This window comes from Oncorhynchus mykiss, chromosome 15 (genome assembly GCF_013265735.2).
Source record: "Oncorhynchus mykiss isolate Arlee chromosome 15, USDA_OmykA_1.1, whole genome shotgun sequence".
NCBI lineage: Eukaryota > Metazoa > Chordata > Actinopteri > Salmoniformes > Salmonidae > Oncorhynchus > Oncorhynchus mykiss.
In genome coordinates this window covers 60,495,207-60,520,668 of record NC_048579.1, presented here as the reverse complement: position 1 = coordinate 60,520,668, position 25,462 = coordinate 60,495,207, and the positions used below count along the sequence as shown (strand labels likewise).

The 25,462-nt window shown below is 42.5% G+C and overlaps 2 protein-coding genes across 3 annotated transcripts in view; one reads left to right on the top strand and one right to left on the bottom strand.

The window, feature by feature from the left end:
* Window positions 1-59: 59 nt before the first annotated feature.
* Window positions 60-13,290, bottom strand: LOC110490485 (platelet glycoprotein 4). Of its 2 annotated transcripts, none has more exons than XM_021563893.2 (12): window positions 13,022-13,290; window positions 12,570-12,730; window positions 12,093-12,240; window positions 9,699-9,773; window positions 7,684-7,775; window positions 6,919-6,968; window positions 6,634-6,703; window positions 3,243-3,427; window positions 2,440-2,558; window positions 2,101-2,174; window positions 1,948-2,002; window positions 60-1,318 (listed from the first exon to the last, which is right to left on the bottom strand). In XM_021563893.2, exons 1-12 carry the CDS (start codon window positions 13,142-13,144, stop codon window positions 1,148-1,150), a joined length of 1,323 nt encoding a protein of 440 aa, XP_021419568.1. In that variant the 5' UTR covers window positions 13,145-13,290; the 3' UTR covers window positions 60-1,147. The 2 variants fall into 2 exon arrangements, with proteins under 2 accessions (XP_021419568.1, XP_021419567.1); XM_021563892.2 differs by having other exon boundaries at window positions 9,699-9,845; window positions 13,022-13,289.
* Window positions 13,291-19,351: 6,061 nt separating this feature from the next.
* Window positions 19,352-25,462, top strand: part of LOC100301656 (guanine nucleotide-binding protein G(i) subunit alpha-1) — a 31,426-nt gene continuing 25,315 nt past the window's right edge. The window contains exon 1 of the mRNA XM_021563891.2: window positions 19,352-19,854. Within this exon, the coding sequence (XP_021419566.1) occupies window positions 19,737-19,854 (118 nt within the window). The 5' untranslated portion in view covers window positions 19,352-19,736. The remainder of the gene's footprint in view (window positions 19,855-25,462) is intronic.

Below are 25,462 nucleotides of genomic sequence, written 5' to 3'. Positions count from 1 at the left end.
ATATGGAAAACGGGTAAGAATTCTGGGAAACAATGTAATGACTCCAAGTGATAGCTGACTAGACTTACAATGTGATTTATTAGGTACCCACAAGTTTAAACATTTTACAAATTGGCCTACTTTCCTTCAGAATATTTCAATGAAGATATCAGTAGCTGTTGTTAGAACTAGCATTGAATATTGGTTAGTGTCCATTTGTAGATTCATACTCAGTATTTAATATTCATTTACAAACAGTCACACATCTTAGAAAATATGGCTTAGAAAGAAAATGGCTTCCTTACAGAGTGAACTGGTGCAGAGAAGGCGAGAAATGTCTCCTTCAATCTCACTTTCCACTGTTTCTGTACTCTCTAGAGTAGACAGAAGTATCAAAGAGCCCCGGGAATTGGCAAATGGTCATTTAAAACCTCCTAAAAGTAAGAGAGGTTTCCTGCAGGGCAAAAACAGTGCTTTCTCACCAAACAAACCACAGAATAATCATCCGTATGGGGGTGTTTTCACTCTCATTTTGATTTACGGGCCACCTGAGGTGAAAGGGAAACTAAATAATTTGGCTTCAAATGTACAATAGAGCGGTTTGTTCCAGAAATGAGAGAACCTAAGCTGGTTACTTCCCATGGGGATGTGGGCCAGTTTTGCTAGACTCATGCCGTGTCATAACCCTACTTAAGACCCCTTGAGAAGCAGGGTATCATAAAATAACTTCACTTCCTCCCCGTTCCTGCCTCCATTGATATTCATGGCTCAACTTCAGTGGGAGCCGAGATTAAGTTGAATACATTTGAATCAGCTTGATTTATTTTAATTGGAGTCATGAATGTTCACTACATTAATGTCATAGCAATTTCAACCTGCTTTATATTCTAGCTTTCAAGATCCCTGACCATAATCTACCAGGGAGGTGTGTGCAAATCAAATTACAACAACATGAAAGAACAATTTATAAGAATTTGTACCAAAAAAAAGTACTTTCTAACTCACACAATGTCCACAATATATCCTCGCTATGTAAAAGAGCAAGAATGTTCACATCGTAAATAACACTGAAATTAAGAATGTGCGTGATATTAAAAGTGACAAGTTACAGCACACTGATGTCCTTGTACCCCCACTGTTCCTCTGTTGTCCAGCAGCATTGTCCCTCTCACACAAGCTTGTTGTTGTTTCTGCTTACCAAACAATGTGCCACTGTGCAGAGTACCAAGGCTGCTGACCCTAAGCCTATCAGCGTGAACTGCACCGTCTCCAGCATGTCAACACGAGATAACAGCTCCTTCTTAAACCTGTCCGCTGTCTCGTCATCCAGGGATGCCGTCTGTGGAAACAGACAGTCGTTGAGGTATAGCATGTACAGAAACGAGAGGTTATATACTCAGGAAATACTTTGGAAAGATGCAATAACAAAGGCAAGTTAAAGCTTTAGAAGTAAGACCTGGCAGCAGTAAGACTCACATCTCCCTCACCAGCGTTAAGCACCAGCTGTCAGAGCAGCTCACAGATCACTGCACCTGTACATAGCCCATCTGTAAACAGCCCATCTATCTACCTACCTCATCCCCATACCGTATTTATTTATTTATCGTTGTTCCTTTGCACCCCAGTATCTCTACTTGCACATTCATCTTCTGCACATCTACCATTCCAGTGTTTAATTTCTATACTGTAATTACTTCGCCACCATGGCCTATTCATTGCCTTAACTCCCTTATCTCACCTCATTTGCACTCACTGTATATAGACTTTTTGTTTTCTTTTGTTCTACTGTATTATTGACTATGTTTTGTTTATTCCATGTGTAACTCTGTGTTGTTGCATGTGTCAAATTGCTATGCTTTATCTTGGCCAGGTCACAGTTGCAAATGAGAACTTGTTCTCAACTAGCCTACCTGGTTAAATAAAGGTGAAATATATATATATTTTTAAAGTACAGCTCAAATGACTTACCTCATTTAGCCAAACTATAGGGAGTATGGTGTAGTCCTTCACTTTCTTTAACACCCTGGAGAATATGTAATGAGAGAGAGATATCCTTGGATGAGTGGCTGTACATACAATAGTAAAGTACGGGAAAATAATAGACCAAGATATTAAACCTACGTGATGATCTTGGAGGGGCCGTACATCATGTTCACCTGCAGTCTCTTAGCGAACCTCAGACTGAACCCTGTTGTCTGACAGAAACAAACAAACACCGAACACATTTATTCCCACAGCAGTTAGGCCTACTGTACTGTACACGCCAGCAACAGACAATCAGGATCTGTCAAAATCTAAATAGATGCGAGAGCAAAAGGATGTCGCTTATTGAGAGAACAGCACAAGATGTGTGCTAAGACTTTTTGGGGAGCGTATTCAAAGATGACTGCATAGTTGGGAAGGTCCTTTGACATATCCTAGAGGTCAGAGGTGAAAGGTGAATGGATGCAGGGCTCTCACCGGTTCCACATCCAGGAACGTGGCGTGATGCTCCTCACTGGGACCAAGGCCCTCCACATCTTCAACCAGGTATGGACTACCATGCAGGAAGTGAGGCAGGGAGATGTAGACTGGTTGTCCTGGTTGAGAATATCAAAGATGGGCATGTTGATCACCTGTTACTGTACACAGTACATGCATACAGTATCAAATCAAATCAAATGTATTTATATAGCCCTTCTTACATCAGCTGATATCTCAAAGTGCTGTACCACCCAGCCTAAAAACCCAGCCTAAAAACCCAGCCTAAAACCCCAAACAGCAAGCAATGCAGGTGTAGAAGCACGGTGGCTAGGAAAAACTCCCTGGAAAGGCCAAAACCTAGGAAGAAACCAAGAGAGGAACCAGGCTCTGAGGCGTGGCCAGTCCTCTTCTGGCTGTGCCGGGTGGAGATTATAACAGAACATGGCCAAGATGTGCAAATGTTCATAAATGACCAGCATGGTCAAATAATAATAATCTCAGTAGTTGTCGAGGGTGCAACAAGTCTGTGTAGAACCCACAGTTTTCCCTGACCAGGAAAAACTCTGGGACCTGCTTGTAGTCCAATGGAACTGCAGTAAATGCTAGTTGCTATTAACCCTTTATTGCTCCTGTAAGTCTCTCTGGATAAGAGCGTCTGCTAACATGACAAAAATATGAATTTATTAGACTTCTGTGCCATTCATACTGTGCTAATAGATCATTAGATCATAATATGATTTTTATCTGCTGATGTCCAGCAGTGCAGGAACCAGTTAGTGACTGTTGCCCGTGTCCCTCACCACGAGAGGAGCTGATGTCCAGGACTCCGGCCAATGTGCAGTTCTTAGTGACCACGTAGTCCGTGCAGAAGCACTGGTTGTCTGGGTTGACTGCAGGGGAGGCTAGGGTGAGCGGGGGCAGTTTGAACCGGTACACCTCGATCCCCTTCAGGTCCAGGCTCCTCTCATACTCAGCTGACACAGACCTGAAGACATTGAAGAACAGTGCTTTTAGGAGACAAGGCTCTTTGTTTTTACTGGGGCCTGACCTCTTGTGGTCATGATTAGAAAGGCATCCTCAAAAGTGAGGATGAGAATAAAAGATCAGGGGCCATAATGTATGTATAAAGCTCCTCAGAGTAGGAGTGCTGATTGAGGATCAGTTCAGCCTTTTAGATGAATGAATAAGATTGCATGGAGGGGGGGATCCTAGATCAGCACTACTCTGAGATGCTCATTGCATATGGCCCCAGATCTGACTACAGCACATATGTCAGAGTCAAGGCCCGCGGGCCACATCCGGCCCGCAAGAAGGTTTTTTACGGCCCCTGGGATGATCTTGATTTATTATTAGAACCGGCCCGCAGCAAGCCGGCAGCCCGCAGATCTTTTACACGCACCAATACTACATTTCCCACAATGCAAAGGTGACGCACCGAGCAGTAGGCTGCTTCATTTCAATATTTATTGGCACAGCAGTCGTCAGCATCACAGTAAAATTAACTTTCAGATACCCATCAAAAATGGCAAAACGGAAGGTGGATACTGAGAACCGGGGGTTTCAAACAAGGTGGGAGTCGGAGTATATGTTCACGAAGGTAGCTGGAAAACCTGTGTGTCTTCTGTGTGGAGAAAGTGTGGCGGTACTGAAAGAGTATAATCTGAGACGACATTATGAAACGAAACACGCGGACAAAAACAAGAATATGGACATGGAACAAAGGCTACAAAAGGCAGAGGAATTAAAACGAGGCCTCAAATCTCGACAGGCTCTGTTCAAAAAAGCCAAATCACAAGGCCAGGCTGCTGTCAAGGCCAGTTTTATTTTGGCAGAAGAGATCGCTAAATCAGCCCGGCCATTTACGGAGGGGGATTTCATCAAAAACTGCATGATTAAAGTTTGTGACGAAGTTTGCCCAGAAAAAAGGCAACTCTTTTTAAATGTGAGTCTGAGCAGAAACACCATTGCCGAGAGAGTAGACCAGTTGTCCATCAATCTAAAAGAGCAGCTTGTGAAAAAGGGAAAATATTTTATTGCATATTCCTTGGCTGTGGATGAGAGCACCGACATTTCTGACATTGCCCAGTTGTCAATTTTCATCCGCGGAGTGGACTCCAGCCTAAGCGTGACAGAGGAGTTTTTGGCTTTACGTCCTATGCATGGCACAACTACGGGGCATGATTTGTATGAAGAGGTGTCAAGATGTGTAAATGAGATGGAGCTGCCTTGGGAAAAACTCGTGGGTTTGACAACCGACGGAGCACCTGCGATGTGTGGACACAGGAGCGGACTGGTGGCGAAGATACGGGAAAAGATGCAAGAGGAAAACGCGACAGGTGAGCTGACAGCTTATCATTGTATCATACACCAGGAAGCGTTGTGCGGTAAAGCCTTGAAAATGGAGCATGTAATGAGCATCATCACGCGCACAGTTAACTTTATCAGAGCCAAAGGTTTGAATCACCGCCAGTTCAAGGCATTTCTGACGGAGTTAGAAACGGAGCATGGTGATTTGCCTTATCACACAGAGGTGCGATGGCTAAGCCAGGGAAAGGTGCTTCAAAGATGTTTCGAGCTTCGTGAGGAGATTTGTCTATTCTTGGACAGCAAAGGGAAAGACACAACACAACTCCGAGACGAAATGTTTCTGTGTGAAATGGCTTTTCTGTGTGACATTACGAGTCATCTGAATGCAATAAACTTGCAGCTGCAGGGTCGGGATCGTGTCATCTCTGATATGTACAGTACAGTGAAGGCATTTAAAACCAAACTGACTCTGTGGGAGACGCAGATGCGGAAAGAAAATTTGAGCCACTTTCCCAGCTGCCAGACCATGAAAGAGAAGCTCTCTACCAGTGCGTTCCCGAGCACACAGTTGGCTGATAAAATAGGTATGCTTACCACTGACTTTCGACGCCGATTTGCTGACTTTGAAGCACAAAAAAGCAGGTTGGAACTGCTCGGTAACCCATTTGCTGTTGACGTGGAAAGCTCACCACCAAACCTCCAAATGGAGTTGATTGACCTCCAATACAATGATGCACTGAGGGAAAAATATGCGGCAGTGGGTGCTGCGGAGTTTGCCCGTTTCCTCCCCGGCACAATGCCCCAGCTGCGCATCCAGGCTGCTCAAACGTTGTCTATGTTTGGCAGCACATACCTGTGTGAACAACTGTTTTCTTTGATGAACCTGAACAAAACATCACACAGAAGTCGACTTACTGCTGAACACCTCCACTCAATTCTGAGGATTTCTTCAGCTCAGAGCCTTACCCCGAACATTGATGAACTTGTGGAAAAGATGGGACACCACCAAGTATCACCCTCAACCTCAAACAAGTGAACATTACTGTGCAATCACATATTTAGAGTTTTTACTCAGTTCAAGTTTAAAAGTTAAAATGTAATATTTGTTTTCACTGCATGTTACTTCTCCTTAAACAAAGTGTTGTTTTTGATTAATAGATTTTTGCACTTTATTTTTTTGTATTTCAATCCAATTATATTTTAAAAATATTTCAGTTGAGTGGATGATAGAAAATTGCTATTATTGTTTTTTCTTTGAAGTAAATTTAGCCCACTTTTGCTAAAATAGAAAATATAGTCTACTGATGATGCCTTGAATACCGGTTTCTTTCATTTAATGTTCATGTTATGGGGATATTTATATAAAGGAAATTTGTCTTTTGTGTCTGTTGAAAATTAAAGATTACTGACAGAGCCATAAGAAAATATTGCTTTATTTATCTGATCATATTGTAATATATTTGTTAGGTTTTCAGTAGGTTCAATTAGGTTCACTAGACTATATGCGTCATTTAAAAATTTTTCAATGAACATTCGAACAGTCCGGCCCTCGTCTTGTAGCTGATTTTTTTATTTGGCCCTCCGTCCATTTGACTTTGACACCCCTGGACTACAGTGTCTGTGAATATTAGGCCAATGGACATAGTGAAGAGTTCCTTCCAGACTTTAAGGGGTATGATAAACAAGTAGTACATTTCTATTGGCTGTATGACGGCAGTGAACAGGATTAAAGCTGATAGAAGTTACTTTACAAATTAGGGCCACTGCAAAACCTAAATCAGTTACCATCTCCACTTGTCTTTGTTTACCATAACACCACAGTCTACATGAGATCTGAACATTACTATCCACCCCAATAGGTAAATGAAGAACAGATCACTCCACCTGCTGATGTCAGGGGAGAAGAAGTACAGAGGCTTCTTCTTGTCCAGGAAGGGAGAGAATGACGAGCCATCTGGTGAAAACAGTCAGAACAATGGTAAAGATCATAGAATTTAATATATTAGCCATGGGAGTATAAGATGACTTAGTAACGATTCTACAGTGTTCTTAATTCATTTCTTACACATTTGAAATGTTTTGGTTGTGTGATGATAGAGTAAAATGTCATTCAACAAGACAGGGATGCAACGCAAGTTGTCTGCTGCCTGGGGGTTTTGGTGACTGTACCTGTGCCGTTGATCATGTCGCAATATGTGTTGTTCCAAAAAGACACCTTCCTATTAGAGAGAAATGGACTCATCAGTAAAACCATCAGTTATTGTGTAATAGGACCCAGACAAAAACTACCTACAATCAGGGACGGACTGCGACAATAAATTGGCCCTGGCATTTCAAACACACCAGCCTATTTTTTTCCCCTTGAGGTCCCCACACAGGCCTATTTTGTTTCTTTGAGGCCCCCATTATTAGCCAGATAATTATTTGGGGCATTTGCCCAAAATAACAGATAGCCAGTCCGCGCCTGCCTACAATCACCAAAGACCTGTGGTTTTACGTGGTTTGCAAGGAGAATTCTACAGATGATGCTGTAAATCCATGATGTCATTAGACTGAACTGACAATGGACCCTACGGTAACGGTAACAGACTCAGATGTTTCATTTTAAGATGTACGCCAAACAAAAAGTCTTGATTTCAAAGTTTAATAACAAACTCAATGCACAAGGACTACTTTGAACAATTTACTAGAACTGTGCAGATGCACATTTTTCTAACAGAATTACAGTATATTTATTTTTTATTTTGTTTATTGATATTACAGTAGGTGAAGTGGATTTACATCTGGTAACGGAAAAACGGTAAGAGAATTACATCATGGGGCCCTGTTATGATATGGGGGGAAGGTTAGTGTGTACTCATTGCACTATTTAGATTCAACCCTCACAACAACTCTCCTTCAACTTCAGTGTGTGGAGGCTCAAGATAGACTCACTTTTCCCCCTGCCAGCTGTCAATGATAGACACTTTAGAGATGTCATCCTTGCCTGTGAAGACACTGTATGGCCCATCATAGGTGCCGTTGTACTGAGGGAAGAGCACATCACACCATAGTACAGTAAGGTAGCTACACAACATTACATTTCATTAAGTTATTCTTACATTTTCAGTGAATGTCTACATACAGTGGGGCAAAAAAGTATTTAGTCAGCCACCAATTGTGTAAGTTCTCCCACTTAAAAAGATGAGAGACGCCTGTAATTTTCATCATAGGTACACTTCAACTATGACAGACAAAATGACAGAAAAAAAATCCAGAAAATCACTTTGTAGGATTTTTTATGAATTTATTTGCAAATGATGGTGGAAAATAAGTATTTGGTCAATAACAAAACTTTATCTCAATACTTTGTTATATACCCTTTGTTGGCAATGACAGAGGTCAAACATTTTCTGTAAGTCCTCACAAGGTTTTCACACATTGTTGCTGGTATTTTGGCCCATTCCTCCATGCAGATCTCCTCTAGAGCAGTGATGTTTTGGGGCTGTTGCTGGGCAACACGGACTTTCAACTCCCTCCAAAGATTCTCTATGGGGTTGAGATCTGGAGACTGGCTAGGCCACTCCAGGACCTTGAAATGCTTCTTACGAAGCCACTCCTTCGTTGCCCGGGCAGTGTATTTGGGATCATTGTTATGCTGAAAGACCCAGTCACGTTTCATCTTCAATGCCCTTGCTGATGGAAGGAGGTTTTCACTCAAAATCTCACGATACATGGCCCCATTCATTCTTTCCTTTACACGGATCAGTCGTCTTGGTCCCTTTGCAGAAAAACAGCCCCAAAGCATGATGTTTCGAACCCCATGCTTCACAGTAGGTATGGTGTTCTTTGGATGCAACTCAGCATTCTTTGTCCTCCAAACACGACGAGTTGAGTTTTTACCAAAAAGTTATATTTTGGTTTCATCTGACCATATGACATTCTCCCAATCTTCTTCTGGATCATCCAAATGCTCTCTACCAAACTTCAGACGGGCCTGAACATGTACTGGCTTAAGCAGGGGGACACGTCTGGCACTATCGGATTTGAGTCCCTGGCGGCGTAGTGTGTTACTGATGGTAGGCTTTGTTACTTTGGTCCCAGCTCTCTGTAGGTCATTTACTAGGTCCCCCCATGTGGTTCTGGGATTTTTGCTCACCGTTCTTGTGATCATTTTGACCCCATGGGGTGAGATCTTGCGTGGAGCCCCAGATCGAGGGAGATTATCAGTGGTCTTGTATGTCTTCCATTTCCTAATAATTGCTCCCACAGTTGATTTCTTCAAACCAAGCTGCTTACCTATTGCAGATTCAGTCTTCCCAGCCTGGTGCAGGTCTACGATTTTGTTTCTGGTGTCCTTTGACAGCTCTTTGGTCTTGGCCATAGTGGAGTTTGGAGTGTGACTGTTTGAGGTTGTGGACAGGTGTCTTTTATACTGATAACAAGTTCAAACAGGTGCCATTAATACAGGTAACGAGTGGAGGACAGAGGAGCCTTTTAAAGAAGAAGTTACAGGTCTGTGAGAGCCAGAAATCTTGCTTGTTTGTAGGTGACCAAATACTTATTTTCCACCATAATTTGCAAATAAATTCATAAAAAATCCTACAATGTGATTTTCTGTATTTTTTTTCTAATTTTGTCTGTCATAGTTGAAGTGTGCCTATGATGAAAATTACAAGTGGGAGAACATGCACAATTGGTGGCTGACTAAATACTTTTTTTGCCCCACTGTAAATAATCTAAATTGGTAATTTTTTTAAATAATGTACATATAAAACGAAATAAAGGATTTGTATTATTCTATATAGGGAAGGTGTGTGAAAATAAAGGATTTGTATTATTCTATATAGGGAAGGTGTATGAAAATAAAGGATTTGTATTATTCTATATAGGGAAGGTGTGTGAAAATAAAGGATCTGTATTATTCTATATAGGGAAGGTGTATGACACTGATATGCTGGTGAGCTTACAGGAAAAAAGAGGCCCAGTGTCCCTTTCAGAATGGGGTCTTTGTAACCCCAGAGTATTTCCCTCACTGTCCGTCGCTGGAAGAGGGAGACATTGTTTAACTTTATTGCAGCTTCCAGTACCCATGCGGGAAACAACTTGTACCCACCCTGAAAGGAAGGAGAAGAAAAATGAAGTCGCATTTCCATTATTCAAAACGAGTACATTACACAATGTCAGCACACATGCATATTACTGCTTCCCTGGCTCATAGCTAGAAGATTACAACAGCAACGTTTTATGACTGATAAGGTGACGTGCGAGAGAGGGCTGTGTCCTACAAACGGTTGTCTTCATTGCCTCTAACCTTATAGATCCTTGAATATATAGGATACAAAAGTCCCAATTTGTTATCTACAGTGCCTCCGGGAAAGAAGTCAGACCACTTGACTTTTTCCACATTTTGTTAGGTTACAGTCTTATTCTAAAATGGATTAAATAAAGAAAATCCTCAGCAATCTACACACGATACCTCATAATGACAAAGCAAAAACAGGTTTTAATTTGCAAATGTATTGCATATAAAAAACAGAAATACATTATTGACATAAGTATTCAGACCCTTTGCTGAGACTCGAAACTGAGCTCAGGTGCATCCTGTTTCCATTGATCATCCTTATTTTCTCCGATGGTCACTCTGACATAGATTTTCGATGGTCACTCTGACAGAGCTCTAGAGTTCCTCTGTGGGGATGAGAGAACTTTGTAGAAAAACAACCATCTCTGCCACACTCCCCCAATCAAATCCAGCATCCCGGACTGGCCTCTTCACTGTTGACGTTGAGACTGGTGTTTTGTGGGTACTATTTAAGGAAGCTGCCAGTTGAGGACTTGTGAGGTGTCTGTTCCTCAAACTAGACACTATAATGTACTTGTCCCTCTTGCTCAGTTGTGCACTGGGGCCTCCCACTCCTCTTTCTATTCTGGTTAGAGCCAGTTTGCGCTGTTCTGTGAAGGGAGCAGTACACAGCGTTGTACGAGATCTTCAGTTTCTTGGCAATTTATCGCAGGGCAGAGGCTTCATTTCTCAGAACAAGAATAGACTGACGAGTTTCAGAAGAAAGGTTTTTATTTCTGGCCATTTTGAGCCTATTATCGAACCCGCAAATGTTGATGCTCCAGATACTCAACTAGTCTAAAGAAGGTCAGTTGTATTGCTTCTTTAAACAGGACAACGTTTTTTTTGCTGTGCTAGCATATTTGCAAAAGGGTTTTCCAATGATCAATTAGCCTTTGAAAATTATAAACTTGGGCCTCCCGGTTGGCGCAGTGGTCTAAGGCACGGCATCACAGTGCTAGCTGTGCCACCAGAGATTCTGGGTTCGCAGCTGGCCGTGACCGGGAGGCCCATGGGGCGGCACACAATTGGCCCAGCGTAGTCCGGGTTAGGGAGGGTTTAGCCGGCAGGGATATCCTTGTCTCATTGCGCACTAGCGACTCCTGTGGCGGGCCGGGCGCAGTGCATGCTGACCAGGTGTTTCCTCCTACACAATGGTGCGGCTGGCTTCCGGGTTGGATATGCATTGTGTCAGGAAGCAGTGCGGCTTGGCCTCTCCCGAGTCCGTACGGGAGTTGCAGCAATGAGACAAGACTGTAACTACCAATTGGATACCATGAAATTGGGGAGAAAAAAATGTAAAAACATGTTTTAAAAAATGATAAACTTGGATTAGCTAACACAACGTGCCATTGGAACAGAAGGGATGGTTGCTGATAATGGGCCTCTGTACGCCTTTCATTTAAAAAATCTGCTGTTTCCAGCTACAATAGTCATTTACAACATTAACCATCAAGTTTCTGATCAATTTGATGTTATTTTAAAGGACAAAAAAAGTGTTTTTCTTTCAAAAACATTTCAAAGTGACCCCAAACTTTTGAACGGTAGTGCATGTAAATGTGATATTTCAATTTCTAAAAGCCTGTTTTTGCTTTGTCATTATGGGGTATTGTGTGTAGATTGATGAGGGGAAAACAATTGAATCCATATTAGAATAATATGTAACAAAGGAAAGTAACAAAATGTGGAAATAGTCAAGGGGTCTCAATAATTTGCGAAGGCACTGTACATGTGCACTTCAAACCAAACATTCACAATAACAATGGAGTGTTGTGAGACCACCACAGCCAGACTCTAAATCAACTAAATCAATTGTGGTTTGTAAAAACAGTGAAAGCTAGGGCCCCATAACTTATGTTGTGCTCGTACAATCCAGACACTTAGTTCCCTTCAACCCCAGCTCTCCTTATTGTCCTTTTTCTCTACTCCAGACAAAGTAACCTCTGCCAGAGGTGGAATACACAACATCCACTCAGACAGGTAGAGAGCCATCACAAGGTATGAGCTGTCACCCACTTACAGCCACAGCTAGGTTGAGGGAGGTGACACTGTCCTCCTCAGACCCCACAGACATGGAGGGCTCAAATATGGCCCCCGCAGGGAGCAGGAAGGAGATGGTGTAGTGCTCTGGGTTGGCCGTGATGTTCTCTTTGGGCAGGTACCGCGTCCTGATGGTTAGAGCGAGACACACGAAAGAGTGTCACCCACCCTTTCGTCTCCTGCTTTCTCACCCAGTGACTTTTAATCTCTCGTACATTATATCATATTAAATTGGATTCTAGATTAGATTTATTAAACTATAGGTGTTTTCTCTTCATCTATATTAATTATAGATATTAAAGAGCAATTTATCATTCAAAGTCATCCAATTTTATTTAATATACAAAGTGATGAACACCATAGTTTTTTTTCCTCTATACAGCATTGAAATCCCCTATCATCTTATATACATCATTTTGTTGATCTTTTAGAGACATCTGAGTGAGTAGGGACCTACTTGTATGTGTAGGGCCCTTTCTCCACCAATTTGGGCTTTGACCCATTCTCCACCACGTCCTGTGGGTTCTGCACATCAAAGAGCCAGAACTGTCTGTACACAGGTGCGTCTGCAGACACCCAGTTGTCCCAGGCTGTGGTTCCAGGCTCGATGACCAATTCCTGCATTCACCAGACAGACATTAACTCTTTCTACACAGTGCCCTGGTTTTAAGTAAAGCAGCACTCATTTATTTAAGTTATGACCAAAGTGGCTGTCAACATTTTAGATGCATTTGGAAAATATGACCTGGGACATAGCAATGTAAGAGATTTAACAAATGAAGATGTTTCTTTCACTTACTATTTAGAATCTACTCTCATGTCCCTTTCTCGCTAACAGCAAACCACTTTTTCCTAAATGGGCCTCTTAGAAATCCACAATGGTTACAGCTCTAGCCAGCTGACACTCACCTTTGTAACAGTCTCACGGATGATATTGTTCCCCACGGGGATAAGGATTATACCTAATACGGCCACCGCAATTCCAGCCCCAATTCCAGCCTTTAGCCCACACAGCTTGTTACAGCAACCCATGGTGGTGTGTGTTTCTGTCTGTGGTGTATGTAGGGCCCTGCAGCAGCCGTGCCAGTGGAGAGACCGAGAGACTGAGACTGAAGGACAAGTACAGACAGATGTAGCTGGTCCTAAACCAGGCCACCTACTGATAAGAGGTATATAATAATGTTGGGGGTTGAAGGTTGGGTGATGATGACTCCTGACCTACACTATATGACAGCTGATTAGAGCTCTGCTTAACTGAGGAGGAGTCAAGAAGGAAGGAGATTTCCCTGAGAGGAACTGTGATTTCTGTACCTTTAAATACAGACAGGTCTCTGTATTTCATGTTAACTGGATATTCTATTCTAATGTTATTTCCTGATGGGATGTGGGTTGCTTTATAGTCTCCCCCTGCTTAGAGGAAGAGATGAGATGGTCACTGTTGGAGGTGTGTCGGAGGAGACGAATTGGGTACTTTTCAGAGAATATATCCACAACTCTATGTTTTCAATGGAATTTGCAGAGCTTTATTAATCCCATGCTGATAACGAAGAAGGAGAAGCTTGATCTTGATTATATGATTATGGCAAACCATGTTTATGACAGCCATAAATTTGAGTGATATTGGAGTTATCTTCTCCCTCGGTTCTGGTCAAATGTCAGGTTATTCAGTATGCGGGAGATTCTGTGTCACAAATATGCCCCCTGTTGTTGCAAATACAGACCTACAACTTTTGTTGTATTTATAATTGCAGTACCATACTGACATGCGTTTTTCAGGTGTTGTTATCTTAGAGTTATTAGGTTCCTCCTCTTCCCTCCAGGTGACCCTCAGTCCCACATCCATATATCTACTTTACTAACCACCCTGACCCTAACCACCCTGACCCAGAGGAAGCTGGTGGGAGGACATATAGGAGGATGGGCTCATTGTAATGGCTGGATTGGAATTAATGGAACGTATTCAAAAGTGTGGTTTCCATATGTTTGATACTGTTCCATATATTCCATTCCAGCCATTACAATTAGTCCATCCTCCTATGACACCTCCCACCAGCCTCCTCTGCCCTCCTGACCTGCCACACCCTGCTCTTCCCCTTTACGGGCACCAGGTAGCCTAGTCGTTAAGTGAGTTGGGCCAGTAACCAAACGGTTTCTGGTTTGAATCGCTGAGCTGACTAAATTCAACATCTGTTGATGTACCCTTGAGCAAGGCACTAAACCCTAATTGCTCCTGTAAGTCACTCTGTATAAGAGCGTCTGCTAAATTGTACATTTTTATTTAAATGCATTTAATTCACAGGGGGGCATCAAACTCCACCTGAAGAATCACTAAAACAGGTGCACAAACCAGGGCCAAACATAAATAAAGCTTATGTGTGATTCCTTGTTCAAAGACCAAAGCAGCATGTGCATTCTACATAATAAACTGCTATCTGAAAGAGGCTGGTCAAGCAAATGTAAATTGTCAACAGCAACAAAACTACTGTCAGTAAAATATTGGTTGAAATGACTGTCTTTCACACATTAAGATACTTCAGAATGACACCATCACCACAACAGCCTACCACAGCTATGTGTAATTGTGTGTTATTACACTACAGTCCACCTGTTGGATCCTTCATCTACAGAGCTTGGCTTCCTCCTCTCTCCATTCCATTTCCACAAGGAAAGTTCTTAACCTATTTCAATGTTTGGTCCTTGCTTCGCCAACAGGCACATAAGCATGCCTCTCTTCATGTAAAACCTATTGGAATAGTTACAATATATTAGAAATTACATTAGAAGAAATCTAGTGAATATAGTTCTATTTAATGGCATTGCAAGACTGGGGTCATGACATTACAATTACTGCCGGGATTATTTACAGGCTCAAGGTTCTCAGATCAGTCTCGTTTTGCTTTTCATTTCACATAGGTTGGAAGAGCTGTCAAAGGTTAATAAAAAATGTGCTGTGAGCTGTACATCTGGGGCGCATAGTGTCTGTCAATGACCTGATTGTTTAGGAATTGAATGAGTGTGCATTAACCCATTGAGACATGACATCATATCTAACCATGCAAATGATCAGAGGATTGAAGATAATAATTGCAGGATTTGAACCCATGCCTCACATGTAGTAGATGCCTGCCTTAGCCCTTGTCCTGTTCTTTTTGTTTCTCTAATACCCCTGTTTGTCTTCACCTTTGCTAATAGCGCCTCCTTTCCTCCCCACTATCCCCAAGGGAGCCAGTGCCCCCATTACCCCTCCCCTATGGGGTATCCCTACCTACTCAGTCCCAGATGCTAATATATGCATATTATTATTAATATTGGATAGAAAACACTCTGAAGTTTCTAAAACTGTTTGAATGATGTCTGTGAGTATAACAGAACTCATATGGCAGGCAAAAACCTGAGACAAATCCAACCAGGAAGTGGGAAATCTGAGGTTTGTAGTTTTTCAAAGCTTGGCCTACCGAATACACAGTACCTATGGAGTCAAGTTGCACCTTTTATGGCTTCCACTAGATGTCAACCGTCTTTAGAAACTTGTTTCAGGCTTCTGGTATAAAGGAGGGGCTCATGAGACCTGTTTGAGGTAGTGGTTTGGCAGAGTGTCTCAGGCTTGTGAGGCGCTCTCCCGACAGAGTTAACTCTCGTTCCAGTGCTTTTCTTCAGACATAGGAATTCTCCGGTTGGAACATTATTGATGTTTTATGTTAGAAACATCCTAAAGATTGATTCCATACATCGTTTGACTTGTTTCTACGACCTGTAACAGAACTTTTCAAGTTTTTGTCTGGACAAGTGCTCGCGCCTCATGAAGATGGATTACTGGGCTGAACACGCTAACAACAAGTGGCTATTTGGACATAAATTATGGAATTTATGGAACTTTATGGAACAAATCAGTCATTTATTGTCGAACTGGGATTCCTGGGAGTGCCTTCTGATGAAGATCGTCAAAGGTAAGTGAATATTTAAAGTGTTATTTCTAACTTCTGTTGACTCCAAAATGGCGGATATTTCTCTGGCTGGATTGGGCTATGAGCGCCGTCTCAGATTATGCTTTTTCCGTAGTTTAAAAAAAATCTGACACAGCGGTTGCATTAAGGAGAAGTCTATCTTTAATTATGTGAATAACACTTGTATCTTTAATCAATGATTATTATGAGTATTTCAGAAAAATCACTGGATGTTTTGGAATCAAAACATTACTGCACGTAACGTGTCAATGTAAACTGAGATTTTTGGATATAAATATGCACATTATCGAACAAAACATAAATGCATTGTATAACATGATCTCCTATGAGTGTCATCTGATGAAGACCATCAAAGGTTAGTGATTAATTGTGTCTATATTTCTGCTTTTTGTGACTCCTATCTTTGGCTGGAAAAATGGCTGAGTGTTTTTTGGACTTGGCGGTGATCTAACAGCATTCAAACCTGTGTTGGAGTTGGCTTGATCTCCAGCACTAACCTGTTGAGCTATTGAATAACTCAGGGGTTCAGAGCTTCAAATGAGTATTCATCACTATGTTCTCTTCACTTGTATTCTCCACCAGATGGCCACCAGCATGATCCTGTGCAGTTTAAATGAGAGGCCACTGAAGGCTCTAGTGTATTATTAAGTGAAAAGGATCCTGTTCATGGCCAAGTTTCATTTTTTAAATTGATATCACTGTAACATATGCTTCCAACTCACACCCTCAAACACGTAGATCCCCTGAACGCAGCTCACTTTCCAGATCCCAATCACCTGAATTCTAATCACCTGTTCACTCACCTGTATGTCATTATCACATACTATTTAGTTCAGTTCTTTGCAACCCATCACTGTGAGGTATTGTTTGATTTGTGACACGTCTTTCAGAGTGCTGTTTTTTTTATTTTTTTTATCCCACACCCCCATCCAGTGTATGATAGTTTTTGCCTGCCTCACTAATGATGCCTTTTGCCTACTCTCTGCCTATACTTCAGCCTATTGGATTTCCTGTTATCTACCTATTGCCTGATCTCCCAGACTAGTTACTAGCCTTTTCCCTGCCTGTACTGTTGTCCTTTTGCCCTGTGTTTGACCTTCTGCCTCCTCCTGTTGTTCTTTGCAATAAACACCTGTGTCACGTTCTGACCTTTATTTCCATTGTTTTGTCTTTATTTAGCATGGTCAGGGCATGAGTTGGGGTGGGCAGTCTATGTGTGTTTTTCTGTTGGGGTTTTGAGTTCAGCCTAGTATGGTTCTCAATCAGAGGCAGGTGTCGTTTGTTGTCTCGGATTGAGAATCATACTTAGGTAGCCTGGGTTTCACTTTTGAGAGTGGGTGTTTGTTTCTGTGTGAGTGTTTGGACCACACGGTACTGTTTCGGTTTCCGTTTTGTTCACATTGTTTATTGTTTTGTATTTTAGTGTTCAGGTCATTTTGAATAAATCATCATGAACACTTACCACGCTGCGCTTTGGTCCTCCGATCCTTCTCGCTACTCCTCCTCCGAAGAGGAGGAAGAATGCCGTTACAACCTGCTGCGCTTGAAACCAGCTCTCTGTCTCCCCTCGTGTTCATTACAATCACAAGATGTTTTACTTTGGATCTTGCTGAGGACTTAAGCATATTCTGTTGGTTAGCTTACTGCTTGGGGTCGAGTGTTGGTTTGTGAAGATAGCCCCCTACTGTAGGAAGTAGGTTAGAATGTTCATTCACAGCATCACAACTCAGGAGAAGGACACTATAGCTAAATAGACTGTTGCCCAGGTTAGAGGTTACAGGAGCAGCCTATAGAGTCACTGTCCAGCAGGTCTCAGCTCCTGTTTCACCATCCTCTCAATGTCCATGCCCACATCTGGGTCCTCAATGGTAGAAGTGATCTGTGGAGACAGAGGCTTCCACGGCAGCCTTTTTTATATATTAAATCAGTTTAAATGGAATTATATTTGATATGATCCTCAAACTGTTATCCAATTTGTTTGTATGAATTCAATTTATCCAACAACTGGCTCACCAGAAAACTGAATTGGCAGCTGTACAGGAATCTTACTGAATAATTCCACCTTTGTTGTCCTGAAACAACCATTATTAATTTATATGCAACCATCCCTCAAAGTGTGTCTGAATGTCTCACATGTTTTTATATGATTCAATGGGCTTGTTGAATTCATCCTAAATGTAGTTTGGGTGAATGGCTGGTGAAGGGAGTTACAGTATGGCTTCCCGTTGACGAGGTTGGCACAGGGATCTTCCCAGAGCTGGTCTTGGGGAGTCGTCTGACAATCAGCACCTTCCTGAAAGCAGCCACTGGTTCGATGGTCTCTCTGGCCAGGCTCACCATCTCCTTCACATCTTCCTAGCTTTTCTGTAAGACAGACAGACAGACCACAGGTGGAGAACCACCTCCAACTGTGCATGGATATTCGAGAACGAAGAAAGTATCACCCAGAACAGATTAGTTGAAAAATGGGTCCTGTGGCTTTCCATTAGCCAAGCTGTAATGCTGTTTGGAGCGGTCTCATACCACATTACAATTCTGTATCTACCTCTTATACTCTCCTCAGCACCTGGCCTGTATCTGTGGTCACAAAGGGAAATCTGTTTATAGGAAACAATTATTTTGCATGTCCTCCTAAACATCCCCATTTGAAAGTAAAATGTTATGTAAAAGGCATGCTGGAAATGTTCCCGGCATGCCTGGCTGGAAAGAAAGAAATGGAATGGTATCAAACGTGTATTACATTCACTCCATTCCCGCCGTTGTTATGAGTCATCCTCCCCTCAGCAGTCTCCTGTGATGCATACTATTCATATGGTATCTCTATCAGAAGGTGGAGATGGGGTCTGTTCATGGAGATGTCTTTTCTCTATAAAACCACCAGGTGGCAGAAATACAACTACAACTCAGGTGTTGCATACCCTTTTGATATTGTTTTATTCTGGGAATTAAAAACGTTTTAATTCATTATATTTGTACTGTAACCCTCATGGCTTGATGATGAAAATATATTATAACACCCTAGTAGCCTAATAATAACCGTATGCTATATCTCTTGAGGTTTCTCTTGGGGGTGAATAGCGTGTTTGCCTTGGTTTAGCTATATCTGTGTCAGAAGTGGGATGGCCCCAGTGTTCCCTATAATATTTTATACACAGACAAGAAACAGTAAAGTACAGTACATTGTTTTCTCGCGTGATATCAAATGTCACTTACAGTATTAGGCATTTCCAAAGACCACAACATATTGACTCAAAGGTCAGTCTGGTATTTTGACAGAAAAAAACAAACAGGAAGTATTCGTGTAGCCAGCTGGTGGTAATTGTAGTTGAATGAGCAGAGCTCACTGTGGCAGTGAAGGACGGACGCCCTGAGACAGAGAAATTCGCGGTGGAACTGTTTTCAATTAAAACTATTTATGCCACGACGAGAGAAATAGCTTACACTGACTGAAAGTATAGGAATATAGTGGACTGGAGAAGCACACTCCTGGTCCTTTAAAAAAATATTTAATAAAAGTGTAAATCCAAGCGACCCGATAGCTTTCACACAAGGGCGTGTGTGGGTCTCGGGAGCACTAGGTCGCTTTTTATCCTTTGCATGTTGGTACTGTATATATTTGATATTTTTGCATCACTTGGGTCCAGAGGATTTGCTTGAGGATGGGGTGTACCCTGAGCACGGACGATAAAGCGGCGGTGGAGCGCAGTAAAATGATCGACAGGAATTTGCGGGACGACGGGGAGAAAGCCGCAAGAGAGGTCAAGCTACTGCTTCTCGGTAAGGGAAGTGGTTGTCCTTGCTTCGTCCCGCAACGCGATACATTGTGGGACGAAACAATGGTTATCCGTGAACTTCAATGACTGCAATATTATATGCGATTGCGACATTGTAACTAAATGTCAAACGCACTATTTACAGTGATATACAATTGGTCTGCATACACATAATGGCAACAATTTGAATTGAGAATTATTGCACGATTTCATACAATTCCGCATAGCAGACAAGCTGTCATCATCAAATTTAAAACATTGCATAGACTTTTGCATAGACTACCTTGAAATCACAAAGCACATTGGCTACAGTGGATTGCCTAATTAACAAAAGTTGAAGAATCATTTCCGATTTAGCATATAGGCAGAAAAGGTTGTTGTCCACACTGGCTCATCAGTTCCAGCCTTCGGTGTGTCACCACCCATGCAGGCAGTTGCAACAAAGTACCCCTTTTGTTACGCTTATCCAGCAACACAAATGGTTTCTATGGGCCATATGCATTGGCTTAATCCTCCCAGTATTTGACACCTTGTCGCCTGTCAGCAGCATTGTGTTTGAATGCTAAGTCCAGCTGAGTGCATATGATGTTATCAATTTGGTAATTGGCCCAGAAACTGTTGGAATAAAGAATTGCAAGTGCTATACTACTATGTTCAAAACATTTTTGTTTGAGACTTAATCACCTGTTTTGCTACTTCAGGCATAGATGTAGGCTGTTTATGAGTCCACCATTGCTTAGATAAAGAGGTCTAAATTAAACTTGAGGTTCTTTCTTACCACTACCCTCATTGGTTGGTGGAATAGTGGATGGACTTATCCCTGAGCGTAGCCTACTGCACAATATGTTTTGCCTAAAATCATTTAAAACCGTGGACATTCCATTGACAAACAAACGAGCCCATTCCCTGGACAGAAACTAGTGCTTGTTTTTGAAATACTGCTCTACCATCCATTCCATTGGGGAAGAGAGCTCTAGACACGCATGTCATATAATATTTTCATGTTGAATATGGGTCACAAGGACTGGATGTGTCTTCTCTATTAATACGGGTATTCTTCACTGATGCCATGAGCAAGAACAGCTGTCCTGAAATGCCTGTATAACTGTAGGCCTGTATAACTGTAGGCCTGTATAACTGTAGGCCTGAATAACTGTAGGCCTGTCAGTAGATGGCTATGAAAGCTTTTGGTGAGGACATTGTCTCTGTTCTGTTTTTCTGCTATTTTCTTCTGGTTTTACATGTTGATATTTACCATTTATAAACTGGGTGGTTAGACCACTGAATGCTGATTGGCTGACCACGGGTATGACAAAACATTTATTTTTACTGTTCTAATTACGTTGGAAATCAGTTTATAATAGCAATAAGGCACTTCGGAGGTTTGTATGGTTATATGGTATAAACCTCTTCCTTGTTGTTGAGAGCCAAGGCTACATTCATCTGTGTTGCTATGAATGATGAAACTGATTCGAAGCAAGTCTGGTCAAGTACTATGGCTGCAGGCTGCGACTTAGGTCTCCAAATATTCCTCTGAGTGAAATTATAAAGTTTGTGTAAAGTCAATCCCAGACCTGTGACATCCAATATTTTGAACTCTTTTGAAAATGGTCTCTCCCAGTATCATATACAGAACAAAAATATAAACACAACATGTAAAGTGAAATTTTCCATACGCACAAAAAGCTTTTCTCTAAAATGTTTCTTACATCCCTATTAGTGAGCATTTCTCCTTTGTCAAGACAATCCATCCATCTGACAGGTGTGGCATATCAATAAGCTGTATTAAACAACATGATCACTACACAGGTACACCTTGTGCAGGGGACAATAAAAGGACACTCTAAAATGTACAGTTTAGTCACACAACACAATCTCACAGATGTCTCAACTTTTGAGGGAGTGTGCAATTGGCATGCTTGACTGCAGGAACGTCCACCAGAGCTGTTGCCAGAGAATTTAATGTTAATTTCTCTACCATAAGCTGCCTCCAACAGTTTTAGATAATTTGGCAGTACATCCAACCGGCCTCATAACCGCAGGCCATGTGTAACCATGGCAGCCCAGGCCCTCGACATCTGGCTTATTCACCTGCGGGGTAGTCTGAGACCAGCCACCTGGACAGCTGATGAAACGGTGGGTTTGTACAACACAATAATTTCTGCCCAAACTGTCAGAAACCGTCTCAGGGAAGCTCCTCTGCATGCTCGTCATCCTCACCACTTGACCTGACTGCAGTTTGGCGTTGTAACTGAAGTCAGTTAATCGGTATCGGCTTTTTTGGTCCTCCAATAGTCAGTATCGGCGTTGAAAAATCATAATTGGTCGACCTCTAACTGAGAGCATCTTGACTGACTGTGTCACTGCTTGTTATGGCAATAGCACCGCGCTCGATTGCATGGCGCTACAGAATCTCTATAGCAGGCGGTGTGACTCAAAGGCCAGGAAAATCATTAGACTCCAGCCACCCAAGCCATAGACTGTTGTCTCTGCATCCGCGCGGCAAGCGGTGCCGGTGCATCGAGTCTGACACCAACGGGCTCCTGAAGAGTTTCTATCCCCAAGCCATACGACTGCTAAATGGTTAACAGAATGGATACACATAATAAATGAGTTGACCCTGTCTATGCACACTCATAGGACTCTGCACGCACACTAACACTCCAACGCAGACACATCTATATGGACTACACACACGCGCGCACACACTTGCATACAATCATCATTTATGCTGCTGCTACTTTTTTAAATCATATCTCCTGATGCCTTGTCACCTTATTCCTAATAGTAATATGTCGTCGGACTTTGTCGGTTGGCAACAAACTTTAAGGTGTATTACCACCACTGACTGGAGTGCGGACTGCAGTTCCTCTTTCAATCACCCACGTGGCTATATGCTCCTAAAAACCAATGAGGAGATGGGAGAGGTGGGACTTGCAGCACTTCAAAAATCTAACCAAGTTCATATGTACGTGTCAATTTATTTTGAAACGCAAGGTCAGCTTGTTAGAGTTTGCAAGTAGGGCATTTCACTGTACTTGTGCGCGTGACATTGAAACTTGTTTGCACGTTGGCACCCTGACCTGCTTCCTGTGTCAGCCATTCAGGTTGGTAACCAGGTAACACACGCAGCCTTGTCAGATGACCGTGAGATATGCTAATAGAGGAGCAACAGGAAGGAATGTTCTAGATCAGGTCTAAACCCTAACACTCATTATGAATTGAGAAGGTGTACTCATGGAGAGGAAAAAGATGTTTGGTTGCTGTTTGATTACATATTAGTCTCTTCAGTTACTATACTTCTGTCACAAAAGTCTCAATTCCTCTCATCTGCCTCCTAGTCGCCCCACTAAACATACTTTGTTTAATTACATCCTGGTCAAGAGGTCACAGCCATATCAGTGATGCTGATGGTGCATACATCGGCACAGGCAGCACCTCAGAAACGGTGGTGAATATTAAATCACTTCAAGGACACCAACCGTCAAACGTCCGTGTTTTACATTGTCAGCCCATCAACGCCACACAATGTCCATGTCTGTGCAGTGGACTTCATGGGGGGTGGCATACGGTAGGACGCACGCACGCATAAAACAATTGTTGCGTTGTCCAGATGCATGTAAGCATTTAATTGGCCAGTGTATACCATGTGTATCCTGTACATGCGGCTAATATCACACACACACACACACACAGCATAATGAGCAGTCTGTCAGCAGAGTATACCAACATCCTGCTGTCAGAGGAACAATCATTTGTATGAGGAGTGCTATGAATGTTTGGGTGTATGCTGTCAAGTCTGTACAAGCAACATCTTGTCTATATTAGGCTGACTAAACCCAACCACGTTGGTGTCGAGAGGATTCTGTAGGTGTTCTATGTAACATTTTATGTAAAGCATTACGGGTAGGGCTTTATTTTACAGTACTAATGCTTCCACTTGTATTTCCTGGATGTTTGATAGGAAACTGTCTTTCTTGTACTTCAAATAGTTCAACACATGGTGGTTAATTACCTGTCACCAAATGTGTAGCAATAACTCTCAAATAAACAAACAAGCAATTCCTAGGTTATCACTGTCTGCTATTTTACCATGTCATTCATCACATCTGGTGATTTCATGTAGGCCTACTGTAAACTGAAGTGCTTATGAATTATGAGGAATTCAATAGCTTCCACTTCTCCAGCACCGTCCCGTTAGATCTACTACTGTTACTGGTCTCTTCCAGTAAAGTATCGGCCTCCATGGAGTTTGAGGAAACATTCTATTATCCATTGGCCTGGATGTGGGCAGATGAATCCAGCTGATTTAGCTACATGACTCCCTGATTGGTTAATTAATGCTACTGTAACTTCCTGGGTTCCCTTGTGAGTCACTCAGAGGCTCAACAGCTCCCGATGGTAACGAGGAAAAGAGAGAGGGATGGTGCCTGCTCAAGTCGCTAATGTGGTGCCGCTAATGTGGTTCCTGGAGAGTGAGCCAGGCCCAGCCGTAAGCCCATTCAGCTCTGTCCCCTGTCTCTCAGCTGTGTCTCTCGCTCCCTCTCAGCCGTGTCCCTCGCTCCCTCTCAGCCGTGTCCCTCGCTCCCTCTCAGCCCGTGTCCCTCGCTCCCTCTCAGCCCGTGTCCCTCGCTCCCTGTTTACCAGGACAGCCTGGCCAGAGGACTGTATGCCCTGGCCAGCCTAACTGAAACCCAGGCAGGACAGGCCCTGGTTTCTTCTAGTGACCCAGACAGATAACCCCTCGGCTCAATTGAAAGCCCTCTTCAACTCCGTGACAGGCAGAGAGAGCGGGGGAGAGAGAGAGTGGGAGGAACTCCAAAAGCTATTATCCCCACCCTAGTGTTATATAAAAGCTCCAACTAAATCATAATTTAAGATTAAAATACAACAGAGCTGTCATTTGGAATGAAGACCTGATTGTAGCCAATCCCACCACAACACTTTGAAAAACATTCCTTCATTGTTGACATGCATTCCATTCATGTCCTCTTTTCACTCTGTGGAAAACCACCGTGGGGCACTTTCTAGGAGAGATGGGTTGGATGGTTGGTGGGCTTTAGAAGTACTGTTCTATAAACGTCCATTTTGTTTGCAGGCCTCAACAATTTTTCTTAAAATACAGTCGTTTCCCAACCGCCAGAAAGCAGCTGCCTCACTGTGGTTTTGGTCTGGCTCTTTGATGGGTGTATCAAATTGTGGGTGGGTAACATGACTCTGTCTATCCGAGCCCATGAGGTCCACTTTTCTGTCTCTGCTTTCTCTAATGGCCCATGTGGCTCAAATCAGACTTTAAAGTTACTGTGGTGGGGCCACACCCCTATGACATCACTAGAGTTGAAGGATAGGGCAAGGTCAGTTAGGCAAACAAATGCTTCAGTCTGGACTGACTTAAAGAAATGTCATAAGGGAACAGTACCTTGGCGATATCATCCAATAATTATTCCTATGACTTGCTAGCATACATTTTGTTGACCCTATGCAGGGTTTTGTGTTCCATATTGAGAAATCAAGTGTGTCGGTCAGACAGTAAAACATATATCTAGAGGGAGGGTTCAGTGAACACACAACGGCCTGTAAAGAGGGTATGTTTATTCTAGATTGAGAGGCAG